The 21,417-nt window shown below is 38.7% G+C and overlaps 1 protein-coding gene across 5 annotated transcripts in view; it reads right to left on the bottom strand.

Moving 5' to 3' along the window:
• The window catches only part of MAP3K20 (mitogen-activated protein kinase kinase kinase 20), a 155,767-nt gene that overhangs the window by 48,681 nt on the left and 85,669 nt on the right, over positions 1 to 21,417 (bottom strand). For all 5 annotated transcript variants that reach the window (XM_032479703.1, XM_032479706.1, XM_032479704.1 and 2 more), the window contains exons 8-10: positions 16,797 to 16,883; positions 11,275 to 11,349; positions 5,764 to 5,870 (exon numbers count right to left, since the gene is read on the bottom strand). In XM_032479703.1, coding sequence (XP_032335594.1) covers positions 5,764 to 5,870; positions 11,275 to 11,349; positions 16,797 to 16,883 — 269 coding nt within the window. The remainder of the gene's footprint in view (positions 1 to 5,763; positions 5,871 to 11,274; positions 11,350 to 16,796; positions 16,884 to 21,417) is intronic.

Here is a 21,417-nt window from a genome sequence, read left to right as displayed (position 1 = left end):
CAGGTCTCCCAGTCCCAGGTCTCCCATTCCCAGGTCTCCCAGTCCCGGCTCTCCCAGTCCCAGGTCTCCCAGTCCCAGGTCTCCCATTCCCAGGTCTCCCAGTCCCGGCTCTCCCAGTCCCAGGTCTCCCAGTCCTGGCTCTCCCAGTCCCAGGTCTCCCAGTCCCAGCTCTCCGGCCTGGGACACTGAGCTCACTGATGTTCTTTCTGATCACAGTAAGTGGCCAACACATTCGATTTCACTTGTCATTTAAGCCAAGAATTCATCTCAAGTTCCAGCTCTGGGAGCCCACTCTGATTTGAGCCCTACTGGAAAACAGATCAACAGTTAAGTAAGCTGAGATCTGGGACACAGGAAAACAAACACTGGCTGAGTAAATATGCTTCCTTGGTCCGTCCCCTCAGGGCCAGCTCCCCAGCACAGCTCCCCCAGATGCCCCAGGATCCTGACAGCAGGGTTCAAGGTCTTATGCCCTGAGAGATGTAACCCCAACCCGGGGGGCAGCACACAGACAGCTGCTCCCCTTGCTGGTCCCTGTTTTTCTTCATGCATTGTTTTGCATCAAGTGTGTTTGGCTGCTGCACTTACATAAATTTCCTTTTCTAAAAATATGGTTTAAGTGTTTTAGTTGCTGAAAATTACAGTTTTTCTCTTAAACCATATCCACCTAAGGTTGACTTCAACTAGTATCAATTTTCCATATGTCAAAAACAGGGAAGGAGCTATAATTACGTTCTTTTATTAGACAGAAACTTGCTTTGAAATAAAAGATCAATTTGTATAAACAGCTATATGATATATAGTACATGAGAAATAGATCATATATGTATTAAAGTTAGTGTTATGTATTAAATAATTTGTGACAAAAATCTAAATTGCAAAGATTAATTTTTCTTAATCTCTCTTTTTATTTTAATGGAGGTACTGGGGATGGAACCCAGGACCTCGTGCATGCTAAGCGCCTGCTCTACCACTGAGCTGTACCCTCCCTCGTTTTTGGTTTTTAAGAAGGCGCGCCACAGTGAGAGCATTCTGATCACCAAGGAAGAACACAACCAAAAAAGTGTTTTGCCAAGAGACAGAGACCTGATTGCTCCATCAAAGCAGCACAGAGCTCACTCAGTGCAGATAACTGCAGGTCTGCAGGCAATCACAAGAGGTGGTGAGAACTGAGAACGTGACCATGACGACGATGCATTTTCTGCTCTTAATGCTCATTGCCACTATTGCTAATAAGTCAATAGGAGGAGAAACGAGCTGAATGTGATGAACAGGGAAAGGTCTGCCACGAAATTTCTTTCTTATCATTTATTAGGTCAAAGGAAAGGACATAGTTTTTGTGGTTTTTAATAAGCTAGTTATAAAAAGAATTTTCAGAATATTCAGTAAGACTAGAAGATCCATCTGATCTCTGTGTAGAAGAAGCTCTACAAGCAAACAAGCTTTTGCCAGAAACACCCAAACAGGACTGGAGTCTGCCTTCACTGAGACTCTAACTTCCCAGCCCACTTTGGAACCTTGGTGCATGGTTTCCGACACCAGACACACGTTGGGGTTGGGGGAGAGAGAGGAGTAGTCTGATTGTGTTGCCCTTTGAAACATCCAGATGACCTGACAGAACATTTCCCTCTTCTTGGCACTTGGCATAGTGAGTGGAATGGCTATTCTGCCTTAATCATAACCTAAAAGCATCATGTCCTGTAAGATTTCTCTTTGCTAAAAGGGAACCTAGTTGGGTGAACACTGCAGGCTACCTGGGTGGACAGCACGATGCTGGCCACTCGTCCCGGGACAGCACTGCAGACAGAGTGTGCGCCACACACAGCTGGCCTGTGGGGCCGGAGCTGGGGCTCCAGCCCGGGCTCTGTCTTATGTGGTGTGAGTGCTGGGCAGGTTATCCAACCTGTCCAGGTCTCGATTTTGCACCTGTGATGTAAATTAGGGTTGCTATGTGGATACAAAAGATAATCCACATGAAGAACAAGCATCTGAGTTAAGAATGTAATAAATGACAGCTGTGTTCACTACTGTTACTCTGGCTAATATGATTATTCCTCGCGTTTTTAACCAATTGCCAAGTTCACTTAAAACAGCTCTGCTGCTTCTCAAACTGTGGTTTACTGGTTCAGGTAAAGATAGCTAGTCTCTCTCCAGCTCTCAGGATTAACTAGTTCCTGAAGGAGAACCAAAGGGGAAGCTCCCTAGGGAACTGTTTACCTTTTACTAAAGTACTTTAATGTATCACCAACTTTATTCCTCTCATCTTTTCAGCTGGAAGCATTTAAAAAAATATAAATTTGTTATTCAATGAATCCAGGTCTACTGTAGAAAATGAAGACATACACATAGAAAATTCTCCCATAATTTCATTACGCAATGATAACACTGATCTTTTTATACTTTCTCTGTGTACACACACACATATATACACACATAAACGTGTTTATTTTAGAATAAATGGAATCATTCTAAACATACTGGACTGTAGCCTCTATTTTTAAATCATTTATCAGATTTTTCTTATCATGAATGGCTCCATACTATTTTGTATATGGAGATACTATAATGTTTTCAAATCATAAAAACCACAGGAAACCCAAAATCTTTTATTTCACTTGATGCCCATTTCCAGTTTTACAGTTCTAAATGATGCTGTGATAAACAAATGCATACATACACATCCTTGCATAGCCCTCCCATTTATGTTCTTAGGATAAAATGACAGTGACAACTGGTCTCCACAGTCACACTGTCTTCCAGAAAGGTAGTATGTTCGCAGCAGCAAAGTATGAGGAAGTTTATAAACTTTGGTAACATAATTTTTTGCCAGTCTGATGAATAAATTATGCTCCCTTTCACTTGATTGCTAAGTGAGGTGGGATATTTTTCGTATGTTTATTGGTCACGTGATTTCCCCTTACTGAAATGCCATTTCAGGCCCTTTAGTATGATATTTTAATTGGAATGTTATTTTAAAGACAGAAACTCTATCACGGTGGTTCTCAGAGTGTGATCTGGGGACCCACAAGAGGTTCCCAAAGGATTTGCAAGGTTAAACCAGGTTTCAGAAGAACAGGAAGACGTGATTTGCCTTTTCCACTCTCATTCTCTCCTAAGTATACAGATTTCCCAGAAGCTTCACGATCTGTGATAGCACCACAGGCTGAGGGCAGAGGCAGGACTTACCACTGTTTTTCAGATGAACCAGTAAATACATATTTAAATATTTTCTCAGCTCTAATTTTGAATGTGGTAAATACTGACAGATGTAACCCATTTAAACTAAAGCCCTTTGGCGTCCTCAATAATGTTTCAGAGTGTCATGGAGTCCAGAGACCAAAAACTCTTAGAACTCCTGACCTATCGCATTGGGAGAAATGCTGTAACAGTCTGGCATTTGTCTTGGAAATTTATTTACGGTGGATAGTGCTTTGGGCCTTATGGAGGGTTTACATTTTTATATAGAAAACTTACCAACGTGCCCCGTAGGTTCTGATTTTGCTGACATACTTTGGACCTGCTAGCTCATGGGTATTAATAGTAGTATAAAATTCCTGCTAATCCTTTGGCTAACAGATCAAACAGCGGTTCCTCAGGGAATCCTTTGGTTAAATCCTCAGACTAGATTAGATTTCACGGTTACATACTCTCAGAGGTCCAGTCTTCCCTCTGTCGTTTCTTATCAAAATAGTGATGAAACAGTTATTTGTATATTTGTACTGAGTCATCTAAGGCTGGACGCCCCACATGCACTGGGACTGTTCTGCTCACCACCACAGCCCCGTACCTAGAGGACACCTTTCCCCAGCAGAGGCTTAACCAATTCTGAGTGAATGAATGTACGAAGCATCTCTGTCAAAGCAAACAAATTAACTTACGTATTTACGTTCTCTAGTGTAACTTTGTATTTACGTTCTCTAGTGTAACTTTGTGATGTCTTTTTTTTTTTTTTTACTTTTTTTAATTTTATTTGTTGCAATGTTATGTCAATTTCTGGTGCACAGCACAATGCTTCAGTCCTACATGAACATACATATATTCGTTTTCATATTCTTTTTCACCATAAATTACTACAAGATATTGAATATAGTTCCCTGTGCTATACAGCATGAACTTGTTGTTTATGTGGTATCTTTTAATACTATTACCACCATGGTATTTCCTTCCCCATAAAATATAGTCAATGATTGAGCAACTTCTTTGGTCAAGACATGCTCTAGATGCTGTCGTCACAGAGATGAGCAATAGAGGTGATCTGACTCTCTCACATTTGACCCAGTGGGACACACATTAAACAACAAACTGCAGAATTACTTTTTTTTTCCATCTTGCGGGGGGAGGTAAACTAGGCTTATTTATTTTTAGAGGAGGTACTAGGGATTGAACCCAGGACCTCGTGCATGCTAAGCATGCACTCTACCACTTCAGCTATATCCTCTCTGACAGAATTACTTCTTAATTTCAATGGTAGTAGAAGCTATGAAGGAGATGCTCTCAAGGGACATAAAGTGGAACCTCATCTGGTCTGGGATCAGGAAACACCTCCTTGAAGAAGTACTTTTTTCAGTTGCTATCTGAACAACAAGGAGCAGCTAAGCTGGGTGTGGGCATCCAGGTGGCGTATCGCTGAAACAAGAATGAATGCGTTGGCAAGGACTCCGAATGAGGGAGAAGCATGCGTCTGTTGAGGGAGCGAAGGCAGAAATTAAGGGGCAGAGCGATGCTCTTCAGATGACGACAGAGCACAGAGGGTAGCGCGAATCTTAAGTATTTTGGCCTTTGTCCTAGAGTAATGGGAGCCTCTTCTACAGATTTGAAAGGGGAGTGATCTGATTAGATACAGTAGGAACAAATATTACTTACATGTTTTGCTTTGTTAATTATTTCAGCCCAGAACAAATACCTAGACTTAAGCACACAGTATTACTTTTGAATCACTAAATAAAAATTCATTTAATTCACTGTTCTTAGAGATTTCCAAAGAAAAAAAAAATCAAGAAGGCTATTGTAAGACACCAATCAAAGTCCAAAGAAATGTGTAATCACAGGAGTAAACGAGTCCGTTTTTTAAGTGCATGCAGTACTCATTTGGCATCGGCAGGTGGCGTCAAGCGTTATGTTCCTACCACAGCTATCAGCTGCAGAGACGAGTTACTTGAATCTCTGCTGAGTCAAGGAGGAATAATGTTAGCTCCCAAACATGCTATTTATATTCGTGCATCATGTGACCAGGTTCAGATGTCTCACCCGGGGTTACTTCTTCCACACACACAATACAATTTTCTCATTACTATGTTTGTTTACACTTTACAAAATTTAATAGGACTTTTAACACCAGAAGTTTCCTTTTAAAAGTGTTTTTACAGTCTCCCTACCTCTTCCACCAACAGATGCAGTGCTCTGCAAATTTCCAGGCAGACAGTATTTTTTATTCTCCCTGGACAGAGGCCAAAGTTTCCTAACACGGAGTGTGCACAGAGAAATGTCTGGTAACTCTCTTTTGTCTCAGAAGATATGGTTTCAATATTCTTTCCAAATACTTAGACACGTGATAAGGCAGCAAGTTTAGAGGGGCACTCTGCTTACATACGAGATGGAGGGCCTATCAGCACTGGAAAAGATTTCGACACACAAAACACATCAAAAAGCCCTTAGTTTCTAAGAAATCAGGACTGTCCTCAAGTTCTCAGGTTCTCTTCCTGGCTGAAATCAGTCATGGTTCCTAAAAGCCAGAGGCTGTGACTCAGGTGCGAGGCCACCTACCTCCACTCTGCCTTGTTGTGCAGGAATGAGTTACACTGGTTAGGAAGGTTAATGTCGTTTGACATGGACTCCAGAATTGAAATGATTTGCTTGAAAGATGGCCGTTTCTGAAGAAGAAAAAAAATAAATAATCACCTTCTGCAGGCTTAAGAAAGTAGATCTTTAAGAGAAAATCCACAAGCAAAGTAATAAGCTCAAGTCACCATACCAATGGAAAAGATGATGGAATGTCCTGATTTAGTTATTTCACAGCTGTCAGACTGCTCAGGTTTAGGGAACCATACTTATTTTTAATCAATTATCCACAAGAATAGACTCAGACATCATTTTTCTATCATGTGGCCTCAGGTTGGAATGATGACAGTATTTTTCCAGGTAAGGAAAGTACTAACTAGTTCTCTTTTTGGGGTATGATTAAGGGCTCCCAAAAGAAAAAAGTTAAGTCTTTAAAAATTTACATGGTAAGGCAAGTATTGTAAATGTTAACGGCAGAGTCTGAGTGATAAGTGTACCTACAGGTATCACCTATAGTGCTCACTGTAAAATTCTTTGCCCTTTTCCATATGCTTGAAAATGTTTATAATAAAATGTTGGGGGAAGATCTATTTACCAATCTATCAGAACTAATAAAATTTCCTACACCAGGTGCTCAGAGAAAAATCCCCCAATTTCATAGCCACCAACATAGTTCTCAATGTTTATTTCACATTATAACTAGCTTTGGTGCTGGGAAACTCTCAGGTACAGTTTACTAGAAATGGAAGAGGCAGTGCTTAAGTGTGTTTCTTTAGTTAGCAGAAACTACACTAGTCTCTCTCTCGACTCTAGTCCAGGTTGAGACAAAAGCTTAAAACAAAAAACGAGAAAGACAATAAAAGGATGATGCACATTCTCTCTTCATCATGCCCCATAATTATACCATTTCTGAACAAATTACACTCGCAGCAATTAAAACATGCATTTTAATTTAGGAGCACAAAAATAAGAAGGAATGCTGAGGTAGCTTGCTTTCAGGACTTGAGTACTTCCTACATTAAGAAAGGCAATTTTTTAAGGAATATAAAACTGGGATATTTACCCGAGTTCTACCCCTTCTGTACTCTTTCAAGGGCGTGTGTGGGTATGTGTGTGGGGGTGGGTGTGTTTTAAAAACAGGGCATAAATAGCTAAATGTCACTGATGTACATGAAGCCTTCTAATACGCAAAGAGAAAAATGCCTGAGTAGGAAATCTGAAAAAATTCTGCTTGCCTTATTTGAATTTGTTCCCATTTTAATTTCTCCCACCATGTGTCAGGCTGCAAAAGGAAAAATGTTTTAATTGTTTGCACAGGAACTAATTATATAATAAATATAAGGTTTTCATTTTTCATGGAAAAGCGGCAAGAGGAGCTAATAAATTTTTAAAGCCTAATATTTTTCCCTACGCCTAATCATTCTTCAGATAAGGTGGAACTTTTTTGTAATTGGATGGCATCCCTAGAAAAATCTTGATTTTATAGCCAGAATATGCTCTCAGATGGAAATTCTCAAAGTGAACATTTAGACAGTAAGAACAATGTAGAATTTCATGGTGATAGTATTTTATGAGTATTCTGGTTACAGAGGATTTGGTCTCAGATCTTCCTCTGGGTGCTTAGGTTCCTTTTATGTATTGTGTAGGCTTTGCTTACTTAAAAAGGCACCACTAGGATCATGTATTAAGCATCATACACATTGTTTATTTGTTATCTTCATTTTATAGATAAGGAAGATCAGTCTCAGAAGCCTAGTATCACTCAGGAAGCAAATTACAGAACCAGGTGCTATGCTCTTAAACCTTCCAAAATGTTTATCCTTTGAAGGAAAGCTATTACCTTCTATCAAACTCAGGGCTTGAATGATCATTCTTCCTGATTTAGGAATGTCATTTTAGAACTTGAACCAATACCCACATTTACTTCCTTCTTTTCTTCAATAAAATATTTTGAGTCCCTGGTGGAAGCCATTGGAATGACCCAGGCATTTACCCAATAGCCGCTGTCTTTTGTATACATTTCCCCCTCCTCATTGCAAAAGAACACATCTCTATAGGTGAGTTGAATACTTTAATATATATGTTAATACTCTAGAGTTTAAGGAGTGAAAAAAAAAGAAACAAAAGATTGTAACCACTATTGCTCTAGCTAGGTGCATAGGACTGGCACCAACTCCTGGCTGAACTGCGACATTCTAGCCAAAGAACTAAAATGCCCTCTCAGGAAATAAACCTTGGTCTGGCCACTTTAGTCAACAACAAACTGTGCATCTGTTTACTAAATTTACAGAATATGCTATAGGGAAATATAAAAACTAGCTCTATTCTTTCATACAGCCTGTAAACCATTTAGGAAGAAAGATAGTTTTAAAAAATGCAACAGCACAAGATAAGGCAGCAGCCCAGACAGTGGTTTAGGAAAAGGAGTACTTGGCATGGGCTGGGGTAAACGGAATCACCAGGGAAGGCTTGATGACAAAGTAAGTCATCAGAGGAGAAAAGAACAAAAGAACATGATCAGGGAATAAGGAAGGTGTGGAAGCTGTGCATAGAGGAGGTAGCAACGAGAGAGTTGGAAATGTCAGCTGGATGTTTAATCAAACCAAATATAGAGGGCATTTATCAGTTGTATCAGAATAAAATGCCATGATCTTAGGAAATAAAAATCATTCTCAAACTTCCTTCATATTTCACCTGGCTAGAACACAAGATTCCTCTGGCCTTAAAGAAGGGTTAGCTTACTACATGTTAAATAAAGACATGCCAACTTCATGGCATCAACTCTGGGCTTAATGTCCTTGTTGTGTTAGGTGTCAACACTATCATTTAATTAATGCGCCATAAATGCATACGCTTAGAATTTTAATTAATGTAGTACAGAATTTCGGATTAAGAAATTCAAAACCTGCTTTGCATACTGAAATATAATCAGAATTATAAAGATCTAGTTGCATTAATCTAATTCAGTGCAAATAATTTCAGGTGAAATTTCTATTTAAGTGTCAGAGAGAAAAATACTACCAAAATGACTATAAGTGCCACAATGGACATGTAATTGGTAGAGTATGAAAAAGTATTTCAGCAGCATAAAATAAATGTCCTAGAGCAAGCCTGCGCATAGCCACTTGTGGTTTCTACTGGGTTAGCTGCAAAGTGCTAGCATTTCTCTTAATGCTTAAAAATCCCCGTAGTCTGAAAAATTACACACTAAAACAGGGCCTAAACAGGGGCAGTGCAGGCCATTCAAAACCTGTGAACTTTGTTATAAAAAGACTAATAAAAACAGTTAACAATCCTAAATAAAAATACCAATGTTAAATTCTTTCATAAAAAACAATACTAAGTCAATACAGAACTTTTAAAAGGGTGAAGGTAGTTCAGTGAACAGGAGTGAAAGCAAAGATTGAGGCTTCTGGTTTATCAGGGCAGAGGTGACATGCACATGGGTGGGCAGAAACAACGACGAACTCTTCCGAGACAAAGAACCGGGCATCCAGCGCACAGGGAGCGCGGGGCGGGGGGGCGGGCCTCGCAGGTCCGCGTCCCTGGCCGCGCTCCTGGCCGCGCTGTTGTGCTCGGTGTTCAGCTGTTCTTTTCTTACTTGGTGGCCTGGAACAACGTGCTGGGGCACATTACGTATGACTCAACGTGAATGCTGTGTGACACTAACTCCCATACTCACCAAGTGGTTATGAGTTACGGCCGACAAACAGCAGGCTTCCACATCCACGGATTCAACCAGCTGGGATTCAAACCAGAGTGTTGAATCCGCCGAAGTGGAACCCGCGGATACGGGTAAAGGGTGTGTGCGACTGAACCACACCAGGTTACACCAGGGACTTGAGCATCTGCGGATTCCTTCCGCCTCCTGGAACCTGGAACCTCCTGCAGACACCAGGGGATGGCTCTGTATGTTATCAATATTAATTATTCTTGGCAGTCAGACAGAAACTGGGTTTAAATTAAGGAAGAAAGTCCATTCTTAAGTCTTTCTTTTTTAGATCTCTATTTAAAAGGTCAGTCTGTAATACATATATTTCCATGAAAAACTGAACAAATTTGAACTATAAAATTTTAGTTCTTTTTAGTGTCTCTCATTGTAATGTTTAATCTGTGAGGGCTATTTTTATTTTTTAACTCTTATTATGTAAAATTCCAAACATATAAGACAGTAGAGAGAATAATATAGTGACCCTCCATATACCTATCACATCAAAAATCATCATGGCCCACGGAAAGAGAAAGAAAAATACCGTATGGTATCATTTATATGTGGAATCTAAAGAAAAAATAAGGACACAAATGAACTACTTATTATTTATAACTTAGATGATTGATTTCTTGAATATGTGTAAGCACATTTGACTGTCCTTTATGATTGGATTACTGCATTCTGTTGATTCTTATTTTGTGGTTGGCTTTATTCCTTTGATAACTATGTAAGTTTAAAAAGCTAAAGCTCTAATCTGGTCTTAGAAACAATGAACAGTACATATATGTAAACTAAAAAAATGTGCAGTATATTGTATACATGTATTTACATGCAATGTAATATATATGTGCAGTCAAACTGTTATAAATCTACCTAATAAAACTGAAAAAGGAAAAAAAATAAATGTGGCCTCTGATGTGGCCTCTCTGTTTAAAAAAAAAATCATCACGGCCCATCTTATTTAATCTATACAGTCATCCATTTCTCTCCACTTTATTTGGAAGCAAATCCAAGCCTCGCCTATCATTTTATACGTAAACACTTCTGTATGTATGTGAGAGTCTTTTAAACCCATCTTTGCAGGGAAAGGAAATGGGCCATCCGTGCTTGAATGTGATAACCACATGAAAGCCTTAATTTTGGAATTTCTCCAACTCTATTGTGACAGCCTAAAAAACATCCCCGAAACTCCGCAGGGAGTGCACATCAAGATTCTTGAGAAGTGCTCCTCCTGCCTGGTCTTTGGTTAGAGAGGCAGCAGGGCGATGTGGTCACGCGCAGGGACTCCTGTCAGCCTGCTTGGGTTCACTCTCCAGCTGCACCACTTACTTGCTGTGCAGCCTTGAGCTCGCTGCTTAGCCTCTGTGTGCCCTGGTTCTTCACGTGTGAAATGACGTTAATAACAGTACCTATTTCACAGAGCTACTCCGAGGAATAAATGAGTTAAGGGACATAGGGTGCCTGGCATACAATAAGCACCGTGTGCTAGCATTTTTATAACACGAAGGTGTAACAGTTATTATTAAAGACGAAAAACAAGGGAATAAATGCTTTTTTATTGATTGACTCAAGAATGCCAGAGTGCTGTGGGAAAGAGCCAGTAATGAGTTTCCAGGGATCAAGACAAGCAGATGTCAACAGAAGGCCTTCACAGTCCATCTGGGGCTCAGAGGAGCAGCAGTCCAGCTTTGCTTTGTAATGGATTTTATTACCCCAGGTTTTAAAAACTCAAAGTCAAACAAGTGAAATTTCAGAACAACAACAATAACAAAATATGTACATACCTTGGCATCAGCTTCCCAACACTGATGTAACAGTTCAGCAAAACTCTTGGGGCAACTGCTTGGAATGGTTAATCTCTGTAACAGGGAAAGAAAAAAATAAACCAAAACAAAATGAAACACAAGGATTTACTCATTAAAGGAAGGAAATACTAATTGAAAGGTACAAAAGAATTAATTTAGTGGCATAAACAAGACATTAAATTTAAATCTTCCATTAATTAGCATATGGCAGGTGAGAATTCACATTTAGATTTGTATCTAATCTCTAAAGATACTTATAGGTTTCCTTGAAAGAGGAATCACAGTGGATGAAGAAATCAGGTTCGGCATAACAAATGTGACAACACATAGAATCAAGCCTTAGAGAAACTATAGTGGGAGAGGAGCGAGTTGGAACATAAACACTAAATCTGAAACCACAAGTCTGTCACTGTATTGTTAAAGGCAACTATGAAATATAAAAACAGGTCAGGTAACTAGGAAACCATTTCAGCTTTGGCAATAGGTGTACAATTTCTGAGAACATCTTGAGCACAGACAATCATGGAGATAATTTTTAAAAAGTGTGCATTTTCTCTTTGGCAAATGAGACATTCTGAATGGATGACTCACTGTGGCTTAGTTTTGGCCAAACCCATAAACTGTAAGGACTTGACAGGACAAAGATTATAATGAGAGTATCAGTCCTGTTCTCACATTCTACAGCAGTGGTTCTCACAGAACATGTAACGCCCCCAGGGGCAGTTTACAAAGCTACAGAGGCGTATTTGTTTTAAAGACTGGAGGGCTGCACCTGGAGCAGGTCAAGAATGCTGGCCACCCTTCAATATGTATAGTAAAGCCCTGATTAAGAATTCTCCTGCATTCATGAAAATGAATATATGTATGTATATGCATGACTGGGACGCTGTGCTGTACACCAGAAATTGACACATAGTAACTGTAATTTAAAAAAAAAAGAATTTTCCTGCATTCCACTAAACTTCAAATGTCCTGTGTATTCATGTAAATAAAACAAGCAAACAATGAGGTTTATAATGTTCTGATCCTAGAATCTTCTGATTTATAAATAAATACAGAGTATTCTTGAATATTTTTAAAATACATTCAACTTTCTATGACTGCAACTACCAAATAGAATAAATCAAGCACAGGTGCATTATTCATAACCTTACCAAGATTTTGGGAAAATTTTGCCTACGATAGTGTTGTTCATGGTACTCGAATCGTTAATACAACCTAACTCTGCTTTGCATTTGTTGCTGTTGAATTCTATTTATTCATACGTGCAAGCATCTAAAACTGTTCCATTATCACCTCTTCAGTTACCATGAATGAGCATATTTATGTTGCAATACATATTTGATTAATTTTTTCCTTATATTACATTTAGAGCATTATGCTGACTTAAAATGCAGTGTGTGTAGGTAGGTGGCACCACCTCTGAATTTCATCTCAGGGAAGAAGAGGGAGCATTAACACAGTTGGTATAAAGAACGCACTGGATGTGAGAACCACTGTACTAAGAAGGTTTATTCTACAGCATCATTTGCCAGGAAGTTTTGCAAATAAAACATTCAAAACTCAATTTAGCTGGATTTGGGGAAGGCTACGTGTAAAACTTGAGAAACAGTTGCCTTGGCAAGAAAACAGACAATCTATATTTGGAATTAAAATAGAAATAAACCAAAATAAATAAAACCTTAAAGCAAAGTAGGAAAAAAAAAAACCTCTCCAAGTTATGGGCTACACTAAGCATTTTTAAACTTCAAGTCTTGGCAATTGCATAGTATAGAGCAAGATGTAGTAAATGGTACTATATTTACTATAATGTGAACTAGAAATCTTCTGATGAAGGTCAAAAGGAAAATCAGGTTTTTTTGGTTTTTTTTTTTTTTTTTAGTGTAAAATGGCTGGGGATGGCAACTAATAAAAACAGAGAGTGACTGCAATTATGTGACTAAATGTACTCTGTGGGTAATGAAAAATAAGCTTTCATAAAGGGTAACATTTCCAGAATAACTTTAGCACAACATCTTCCCAAGGACTGAAATGTGAAATAGATGAATATGGACATTGATCTTTTCTATTGTCTTTTCTTACTCAGACTTTAGATGCCACATCTGAGACATCATAAAAAAAGACAAAATTATTTAAATTATCTGACATGGTCAAATATCAGTTAAATCTTGACTCAGACACTTTAAGGGATTATTTTGGGGCACTAGAAAGTACTTTAAAAGAGAATCCAAAATACTTAAGTCTCAATTACATAACTGTGGGCATTGCTAATGCATTAGAACATTCTGAAATAATCAGATATTAGCAGCAGATTTGTAACGCTACTTACAACTTAAATATTTTAAAATAAAGTTTCAAATTTGAAATTAAAAGTATTTCCCAATCACTAAAAAAATGACATTTTTAAAAAAGATCACTTTTTTTTGCACCATTTTCTACATAAGATTCAATAATAATTTTTTAAGTCAAGTTTGTTATCTTTTTCTAAAGTCCTTTTTCAAAGACAATGGATTAAGTTTTTGAGGATTTTTATGTTAATAAGGAACAGTAGTTTTGCTACTTAGAACAAAACACGTTTAAGTATTTATAAAGATAGAAGTTATATTGCCAAAACATTCTGAATGACTACTAATTAATTTTTTGGAAATTACAAAGGCAGATACACATATCTGTAAGATTTTAAAAATGTATTGGTAATACCCTCTTAATTTCTTGTCTTCTATACAGGTTCATTGTTTGCTTTGTAAAGTTCAACAGCAATTTATGGGTTCTAGTTTTAACAGGATTTAATAATAGGAAAAATTATTGTTTGAAGACCTTATTTCATTATTAAGGGTTTACAATCAAAGCCTTGAGATACCACTTTTAGAAAGTATTAATTTTCCTATAGATGCAAAAAGCAATCCTAAATGGTGAAACCAAATAAGGTCCGGAGTCTAGTTAAGAGTAATGTGTCAGTGTCAATTTTCTAGTTTGGGTATTATACCATACTTGTATCTCACCAGTGGGGGGAGCGGGGTGAAGGGTATACAGAATTCTTTGTAATATTTTTGTAACTTCCGATGAGTCTAGGATGACTAGCATTCTAGGGTGGACTGGCTCACTTTTAAAATGTCTCCCTGAAAGTTTAAACATGTCATTCTCTATTTAAAAGATGGCTGTTTAAAAAAAATACTGTTTTCTCTTTTCAACTCAATAACCCAAGATTTTCTAGAGTAAAAATAAATAAAGTAACAAAGTTGAAGGGATTTTTATGAATTATATTTAAGTCAAAGTCTCAGTTTTATTATGAAATGAAATAAAATCTTGGGGATTATTTTCATGCCATCTCAACAGAATTTGTCTTGGGAATAAGTGCCTCCATTTATGAGGTAAAATGAAGACACTTTCTTGAATGACGACAATGGACACTATTTGAATTTAATTCCCATATTTTTGATGAATGAAATAAATATTGTACACAATGAGAACAGACAGATAAAAATCCTTGCAATACCCAGTTGTGCTTAGGTTCATTAGAAAGTCTAGAAAACTTATTTCACCATGTGGGTTTCTTTCCACTTACTATTATATTTAATAAATATAGCATGGGAGGCATTTGAGTAGCCTCCAGCCACTATTAGTTGATCATCATATCACACTGTGGATAAAATGCTCTAGGAGACCCTGGGGAGATGGGGGTGGGTGGGGATGGCCTCCTCCCATACCTTTTGAGGAGGTTCTGAAGGTTATATATAGATGATTCCCAGCCCTCAAGTCAACTAACCCAAGGCAGCTTCTAAATTCATTTTTCTCTTCGGCTTTAAAAATCCTTGATGGATACTCCAGTGTTTTGAAAGTGCTTTAGATTTGCATCTATTAGGCCATCCTTTAAATGAAATACTATTTTTAAGTAAAAATTACTCTGTCTTAGACATTTTGGAGTGTTCAGTTAGCTTTAAAAAAAAACTTCCTTCTTGTTTATGTTGAAATGACGTAGAGGGGAAAAAAGACATTGAGTGCTCTGCTCCAAAGTCAACAGAAGGTCAATAATTTTCTTCACTCTCATTTGTAAACCCAGAACCAAACATCCAACCATCTCTCTGGCAAAAGAAACAGAACAGAAACAAGGGGGTTCTCATATCATGAAAATAATCAGCTATCCTGTGTGTGAGGTCTGATTTAACAGCACACCAGGAATAACCCTCACATTTAATTAAAACAGAACAGCCTCTGTGAAACAATGAGTAAGGCACATTCTTCAATTTAACACCTTTTCGTTTTTCTTAAATTGGCAGCCCTCTCCCATCAAGTCCAGCTATCACGAACATTTCCTCCATTCGCAACGGCTCAGGAGGACAAATTAATAAGGTAACTGCGGATTATGTGATCTAAAATATGGACACTTGGTTTCTCTCTGTCAATAGCTGCTTTTGGATAGATCCAGCTTGCTCCTGCACTCACATGGGGAGCAGATCAATCTCATTCTTTTAAAGAATTAAAAAGGGAATAGCTCTCCACATTCACCTTTTTGCAAATTATTTTCTCCTAAGGTTGCACCCTTACCTTTTGTGGAGGGCACGGATAACATGTGGAAATGAAGACGTTTTGCGAAATAAGGCTGTTTTGCAGCGTTGCAAAGACAACTGTGTGCTTCCATTACTCGATCTAAGTTCTCATAATACCTTGATATTGGATGCTTCATCCTTATGCTGAGAATTTCCATGGCTGTGCGTTTCAGTCACAATTTTAAACCTTTCAAAATGTAGTTGCTCTCTTTGATATGAATGTACCATGTCCTCTGATGTAGGCTCATAGGTCCAACTAACTGAAAGCCTCAATTTGTGGGAAGAAGAAAAGCGAGGCTGGGGACACAGCACAAACGGTGTTTACGCCACTGAAGTTCTTTTGAAATGGAAAGGCTCTGCATGAAGAAGGGAACAGTCCTGCCACTGCCTCGCCAATTCCAGTGAGGAGCTCATCTTCAATGTAGTGTTCAACGTAGGTGGCAAAACTGTAATTTTTCCCTTTTTTGAAACTATTTTTTCTTCCTTTATTTTTGAAATTCTCATCTAAGCGACAGTTTCTTGTACTATAGTGACTCCTGCTGGGAGAGGTAAGTTGAAGTAGCTGAAGGTCTCTTACAGATATATCAACTCCCGGACAGTAAAAAAGATGTCCTAAACGCAGGAGATGGAGTTAAACTGTTCCCCTACCTTGGACGCAATGGCTTCTTTCATCACTAAGAACAAACCCCTAGGTTTTACAATTGAGACTGAGAAACTAGTACAGTACTTGTACAATTTTTGATCTACAGCATCACGACGTGAAGCTGCAACAATTAGATGTAAAGGGTCCATTCATGAGGAATAACATCACTTTGACCCTTTGTGTTAACTCCTACTGCTAATCTTTCCATAAGCGTGAACTTACTTTCAATTTGAAGAAGATGAAAAAGTCTTTTGCAAAACCCCAATACTGTTTTCTGATCTATGTACCTGAATGGAGAATCGTAGTCTTACCTCGTTTTTTTCCACTACAAGCCAAGCTACTTGTAATCCTTCCAAACCTTTAAAGGGGACCTCCCTTGTTAGCATCTCCCAGAGAACCTGGAACAAAAAGAAAGTGGAATTTTTATTCTTGTACTTTATATTTTTGGTATATTACTGAAACTTTATCTAATATTTAACTGTATCCAATTACCAGACACAACCAACTCCATCAATAGAAACTTGGGCAAAACGCATAGGACTCCTTCCATAAATTTTACATATGTATATTTTTTGTTGGTCTTTTTTATGTATATTTTAAAAATCTGATTTAGAAATTAGAACATCTAGAGCCAGGCTTAAAATTTTATGTAACCAATGAGCCTAAGGGATTTTACCTTGTAAATTAACAGAATTCTCAAGTATCCCCATAAATTAGATTTTATATTTTGTTAGTTAAAACTCTTTCCACCTTCAACCTCTGATAAATTTCTCTATAAGATAATAACTGGAAATTCAACCATATTTTCAAAGAGTCAAGGACGGTATCATTAAAAAAAAAAAATTGAGCCCCAGATTGAAATCACTGGGTAAACCACTTACTCCACAATGGTAGGTACCTGCAAAAGTGTCACATTTAGATTTTGTGTTTTGGAGAAATCTCTCAAAATGAGTCAGTCTAAGGAATTCATTTTCATCCACCTATAACATAGTTTATTACACTATATTCTAAAATGTAATAAACACCTTATATACACATAAAGGCTGTGTGCATGTATATGTGCACGTATGTGCAAATTTATGTGTGTGTTCATCTCTCTGCAATCCCTGAGATTAGCATGCTTCATAAATCTGCACTGGAATATGCCCAAGGAAAGCTGAGGCTGGGGATGCTGAAAACAGCCAATGACTTTGCACTCTCTTTAAACCCTGAGTAAAGGAGATTTTTACACTCAGTTACTTTCTCTGTTTATACAAATGAGTATCTAAAGCTGAATCTACTGATACTTTGCGAAGTGCAAAAGGAACTATAATTTTATCAATAATAAGCATAATAATAACCACCACTGTCTTTGACTGAGTGATTATGTTCCAGGGGCTCTGCTATGCCCTTTACGTGTGTTATCATGAATAAGCTCAATCCCACAGGTATCATTCTCACTGTATGGATGAGGAAACTAAGGCGTAAGGGAGTTAAATAAACTTGCCCAAAGACACTCAGCTAACAAGTGGCAGAGCTAGGATATGAGCTTGCTGTCTCACCCTGCAGGTCGAGGTCTTAACCACAGGTGACCGCAGGGAGGGAAGAGCTGCTGCAGGGGAAAGGGAACAATGGGTCCTGCTTTAGGCATGGAGCCCTGCAGAAGCCAACGAACTCAGCACTTTTGATTTACATTTCTCTTGTTGTAAAAACAAAAACCCATTTCTAAATAAGAATGTAAGTTTAAGATTTATTCCAGCAAATCCTATAAACCTTTAGTTCTATATCAGAGCTCAGTCTTAATTGAGCCATAACATGTGAAATGAGTTCTGGCTAATACGAAGATAATTAGCAGGAAAATCAGGGAAATTGGCAGATGCTGCTCAAGTGAGAGAGAAAAAAAATCCACTGAAACCTCTTTGGGCTTTTAATCAAGTGTGTAAGGTACTTCTTTAGAAGAGCTACTGAATAATTCTATTTGAGTCACAGAAGTGATGAGGGAAAGGTAAGGGGCATCCCAGAAGGGGAGGAATCGAGCGAGCACTGCAAGTAAAGGAAGGGTGAGAACCGGAACAGGTGTGGGGTCGGGTCACCCTGACACAGGGTCCGCCCGCACAGGGGAGGGAGGGGACTGGGCGGCGAGAGGGCTGAGCCGGAAATGAAGCCCCTCAATCTGGTGTTGGGGTGGGGAGTGGGAGGGGTTTGAGAGCAAGGAAATGAACAGATCTGGCATTCCTAAGGAGGATGGGGAGAGTGACTTAACCGCTTAGGACCCTCAAACGTTCAGGTGAGCAGTCTGTGACCCCACTTGCAGAGTTTGGCCAGCCTGCCTGCACAATACGCCACATGCACACCCATGTGAATGAAGACTGCCTGGATTTTGGGAGGTAAAATGCAAAACCAGGAGCTTGGGGAGTGACAGCAGAAAAAGATTTATGTCATTCCTTCTCCCAAAATATTCATTTGGAAGGCGTCCAAAATCTAGTAAGATCCGAGTTATATTTCTCTAAGAGTTCCAACGCTGGAAAAAATAAGACAGTTTCATTCGACTCCCTTTCTGTGTCTCTAAAGAGCTCCTACAGTGGAGGGAGCCACTCCAGGGACAGGAAACTGTCAGGGCTGATGTCCTTAACTGCTGGGTTCTGAAGGCCAAGTCAGGTCTTTAGCTTAATTCTAGGATAAGCACATTTCATGATTTCCTATTGTTTATTCGCCAGATTCAGAAATGTATCAAAAAGTCAGTGGCATGAGATAGGACAACAGCTTTTTCTACTGAACAAAATGACATTTGGCACAAAAAAGTAACATTGTTGAGGAAGTCACCTGAGGTCTAAAGGCATCTAAAACTGTGCCTGAAGATATCAGTTATGGGGCTGCAGGCCAAACATGATTGTGATCTGTCACCTTGAAAATATTTTCCAGCTCATTTTATATTGAGACGTCCTCACATTTAAACTGTGCACGCAAGGAAAATTTCTATTTTCAGTTTGCAGAAGAGAAACTTGGACAAGGCCGTGTACTCTTCCTGCCTTTTCTTCTACAAACAATGGGAAGCCATCACCTGAGCCGGGCTGGTTCTGGAACAGGGCTCACAGACAAGCGAGGCGGCGGGCTCTCTCTTAAGCCACTCTATTTTCAAAAGCCGGTTTTGGCTGAGAAGCGTCTAAGGAGGTAATCCTTTCTGCATTGCCATTAGGAGAGCTTTGTTTCTAAAGAGTGGCAAGGCCTTGTGTTCTCAGAAGGCTTATTCTTTTAATGATTTTTGCTTTCCTGATGTCTTTTCTTTTTTGTCGCTAATATCCTAAACACTCCTGGTTTAGCCCTTCAGGAGAAATCATCAGAAGGGGACAGAAAAATCTCATTCCTTTAAAATAGAAACAATTGCCTGCCTAGCGAAGTTTACCAGCATAGAAGCAAGGATCACAAGATCCATTTCTGGCATTTCACCAGCACATTTATTTTAAGGCTGTGCAAGGCTGGCTAGTCTTGCCATGTGTTAAGAAGAAACACAGGTTAATTAAGCTGGGGAGGGCTAGGGACTTTGAGACTGTTAAGAGCTAAATTCTTACAGCAAGTCTGAGGAAGAAAAATAAAAAGCAAAAATATATTGGGTTTTTTTTGGGGGGGTGGGGGTTCAAAGCCACCTGTATGTGACTGCTATGTGTGTGGGAGGCTCAATTAACAGAAAAGACTTTTAATGAACAATGGGATATTTTATACAAACAGATATACCTGACATGAGTCCTGCTTACCCACCTATTTTGAAAGGACTTGTCAAAAATTCTAACAACCACACTGTTTTCCTAGATCGATACCATTTTTAAAGTTTATGGACTACAAACTTCTAAAACTATCATGGCCCCTACCTTAACAACTGTCCTCTCCTGGCTCTTTTTGGGAATACCTACTTTGGGCATGTAATGCTTTCTTCATTTTAAAAATATTTGTGACTGATTAAACAAAAAGCCTCGGTAAAGCAAGCTGTGTACTTTTTCTTTCACTAATGGTGTTAATTTAGAATAGAATGGGAAGGAGTCAGAATTAAATAAAATCCTGATTTGTCATTTATACCTAAATTAGCATATGTGCACGCTTCTGTGCAGAATTCTGCTGATGCAGCTACGGGGTAAGAATAACCAGCAATCCTAGTAAACCTCCCTAAGATAGTAAAAGAGCAGACACTGTTTTAAAACTAACAGGGTCACTGAAAAGGCATTTCTTTTTTTTTTCACCAGTTCAAAGAAGACCCACAGGAGTGTAGAGTTGATATTTAAAAGCATGTGACTGAGGCAAACAGGTTCTGAAGAGCGACTTTCGGGTATGTAAATACTGAGCGCCACTGGAAATGTTCAGCGACTGGCTGTAAAGTTTGCTTTTACGTTAAATTACTTGATAGACTGATTTGTCAATAAGCATTTGTTAATCTCTCAAAACAAAAGCAGAGTCAGTAAACAAACAGACAAAAAATCTAATTTGCAAAGAGAAGGGTTCAAGACCCAGCTGCTGAGAAGTAGTGAGCAGTCACTTGAAGGAAAGGTTTTTAATAAAATAAGCTGAATGTCTGCAGGTTCAGAAATGTTCATTCAACCTACGTTTAAACATGGGGGCGGGTCCATGTGGATTATAAAAGGATACAGGAAGGAAAGACCCTAAGCTCCACTGAACTAAGTCACTTCTTAACTTTTAGAGTTTACACGTGAAAAGGCATTGGTTCCCGGTCACCAGAACCAAAATTCCATTTCAGCTAAGGAAAAGTAGGTGGGTGCATTGCAACAAAGTCCCTGGCACCTGTACGGTTTTGGAAGAAGGCAGTGTGACGTGTGTTTTCATAAACGAGACAACACTGAAACCGAAAGTTCACTCTACACATAACTCACAGTCATGCCTTTCTGGTCAAAAATGTCTGTGATAGGGAAATCCCAAGACTTGGGAAGAATTTTAAATGTAAAAGCA

The sequence above is a fragment of the Camelus ferus genome, chromosome 5 (assembly GCF_009834535.1).
Source record: "Camelus ferus isolate YT-003-E chromosome 5, BCGSAC_Cfer_1.0, whole genome shotgun sequence".
Taxonomy (NCBI): Eukaryota; Metazoa; Chordata; class Mammalia; order Artiodactyla; family Camelidae; genus Camelus; species Camelus ferus.
Note: the sequence above shows the minus strand (reverse complement) of the source record. Positions and strands in the feature narration are given on the sequence as shown.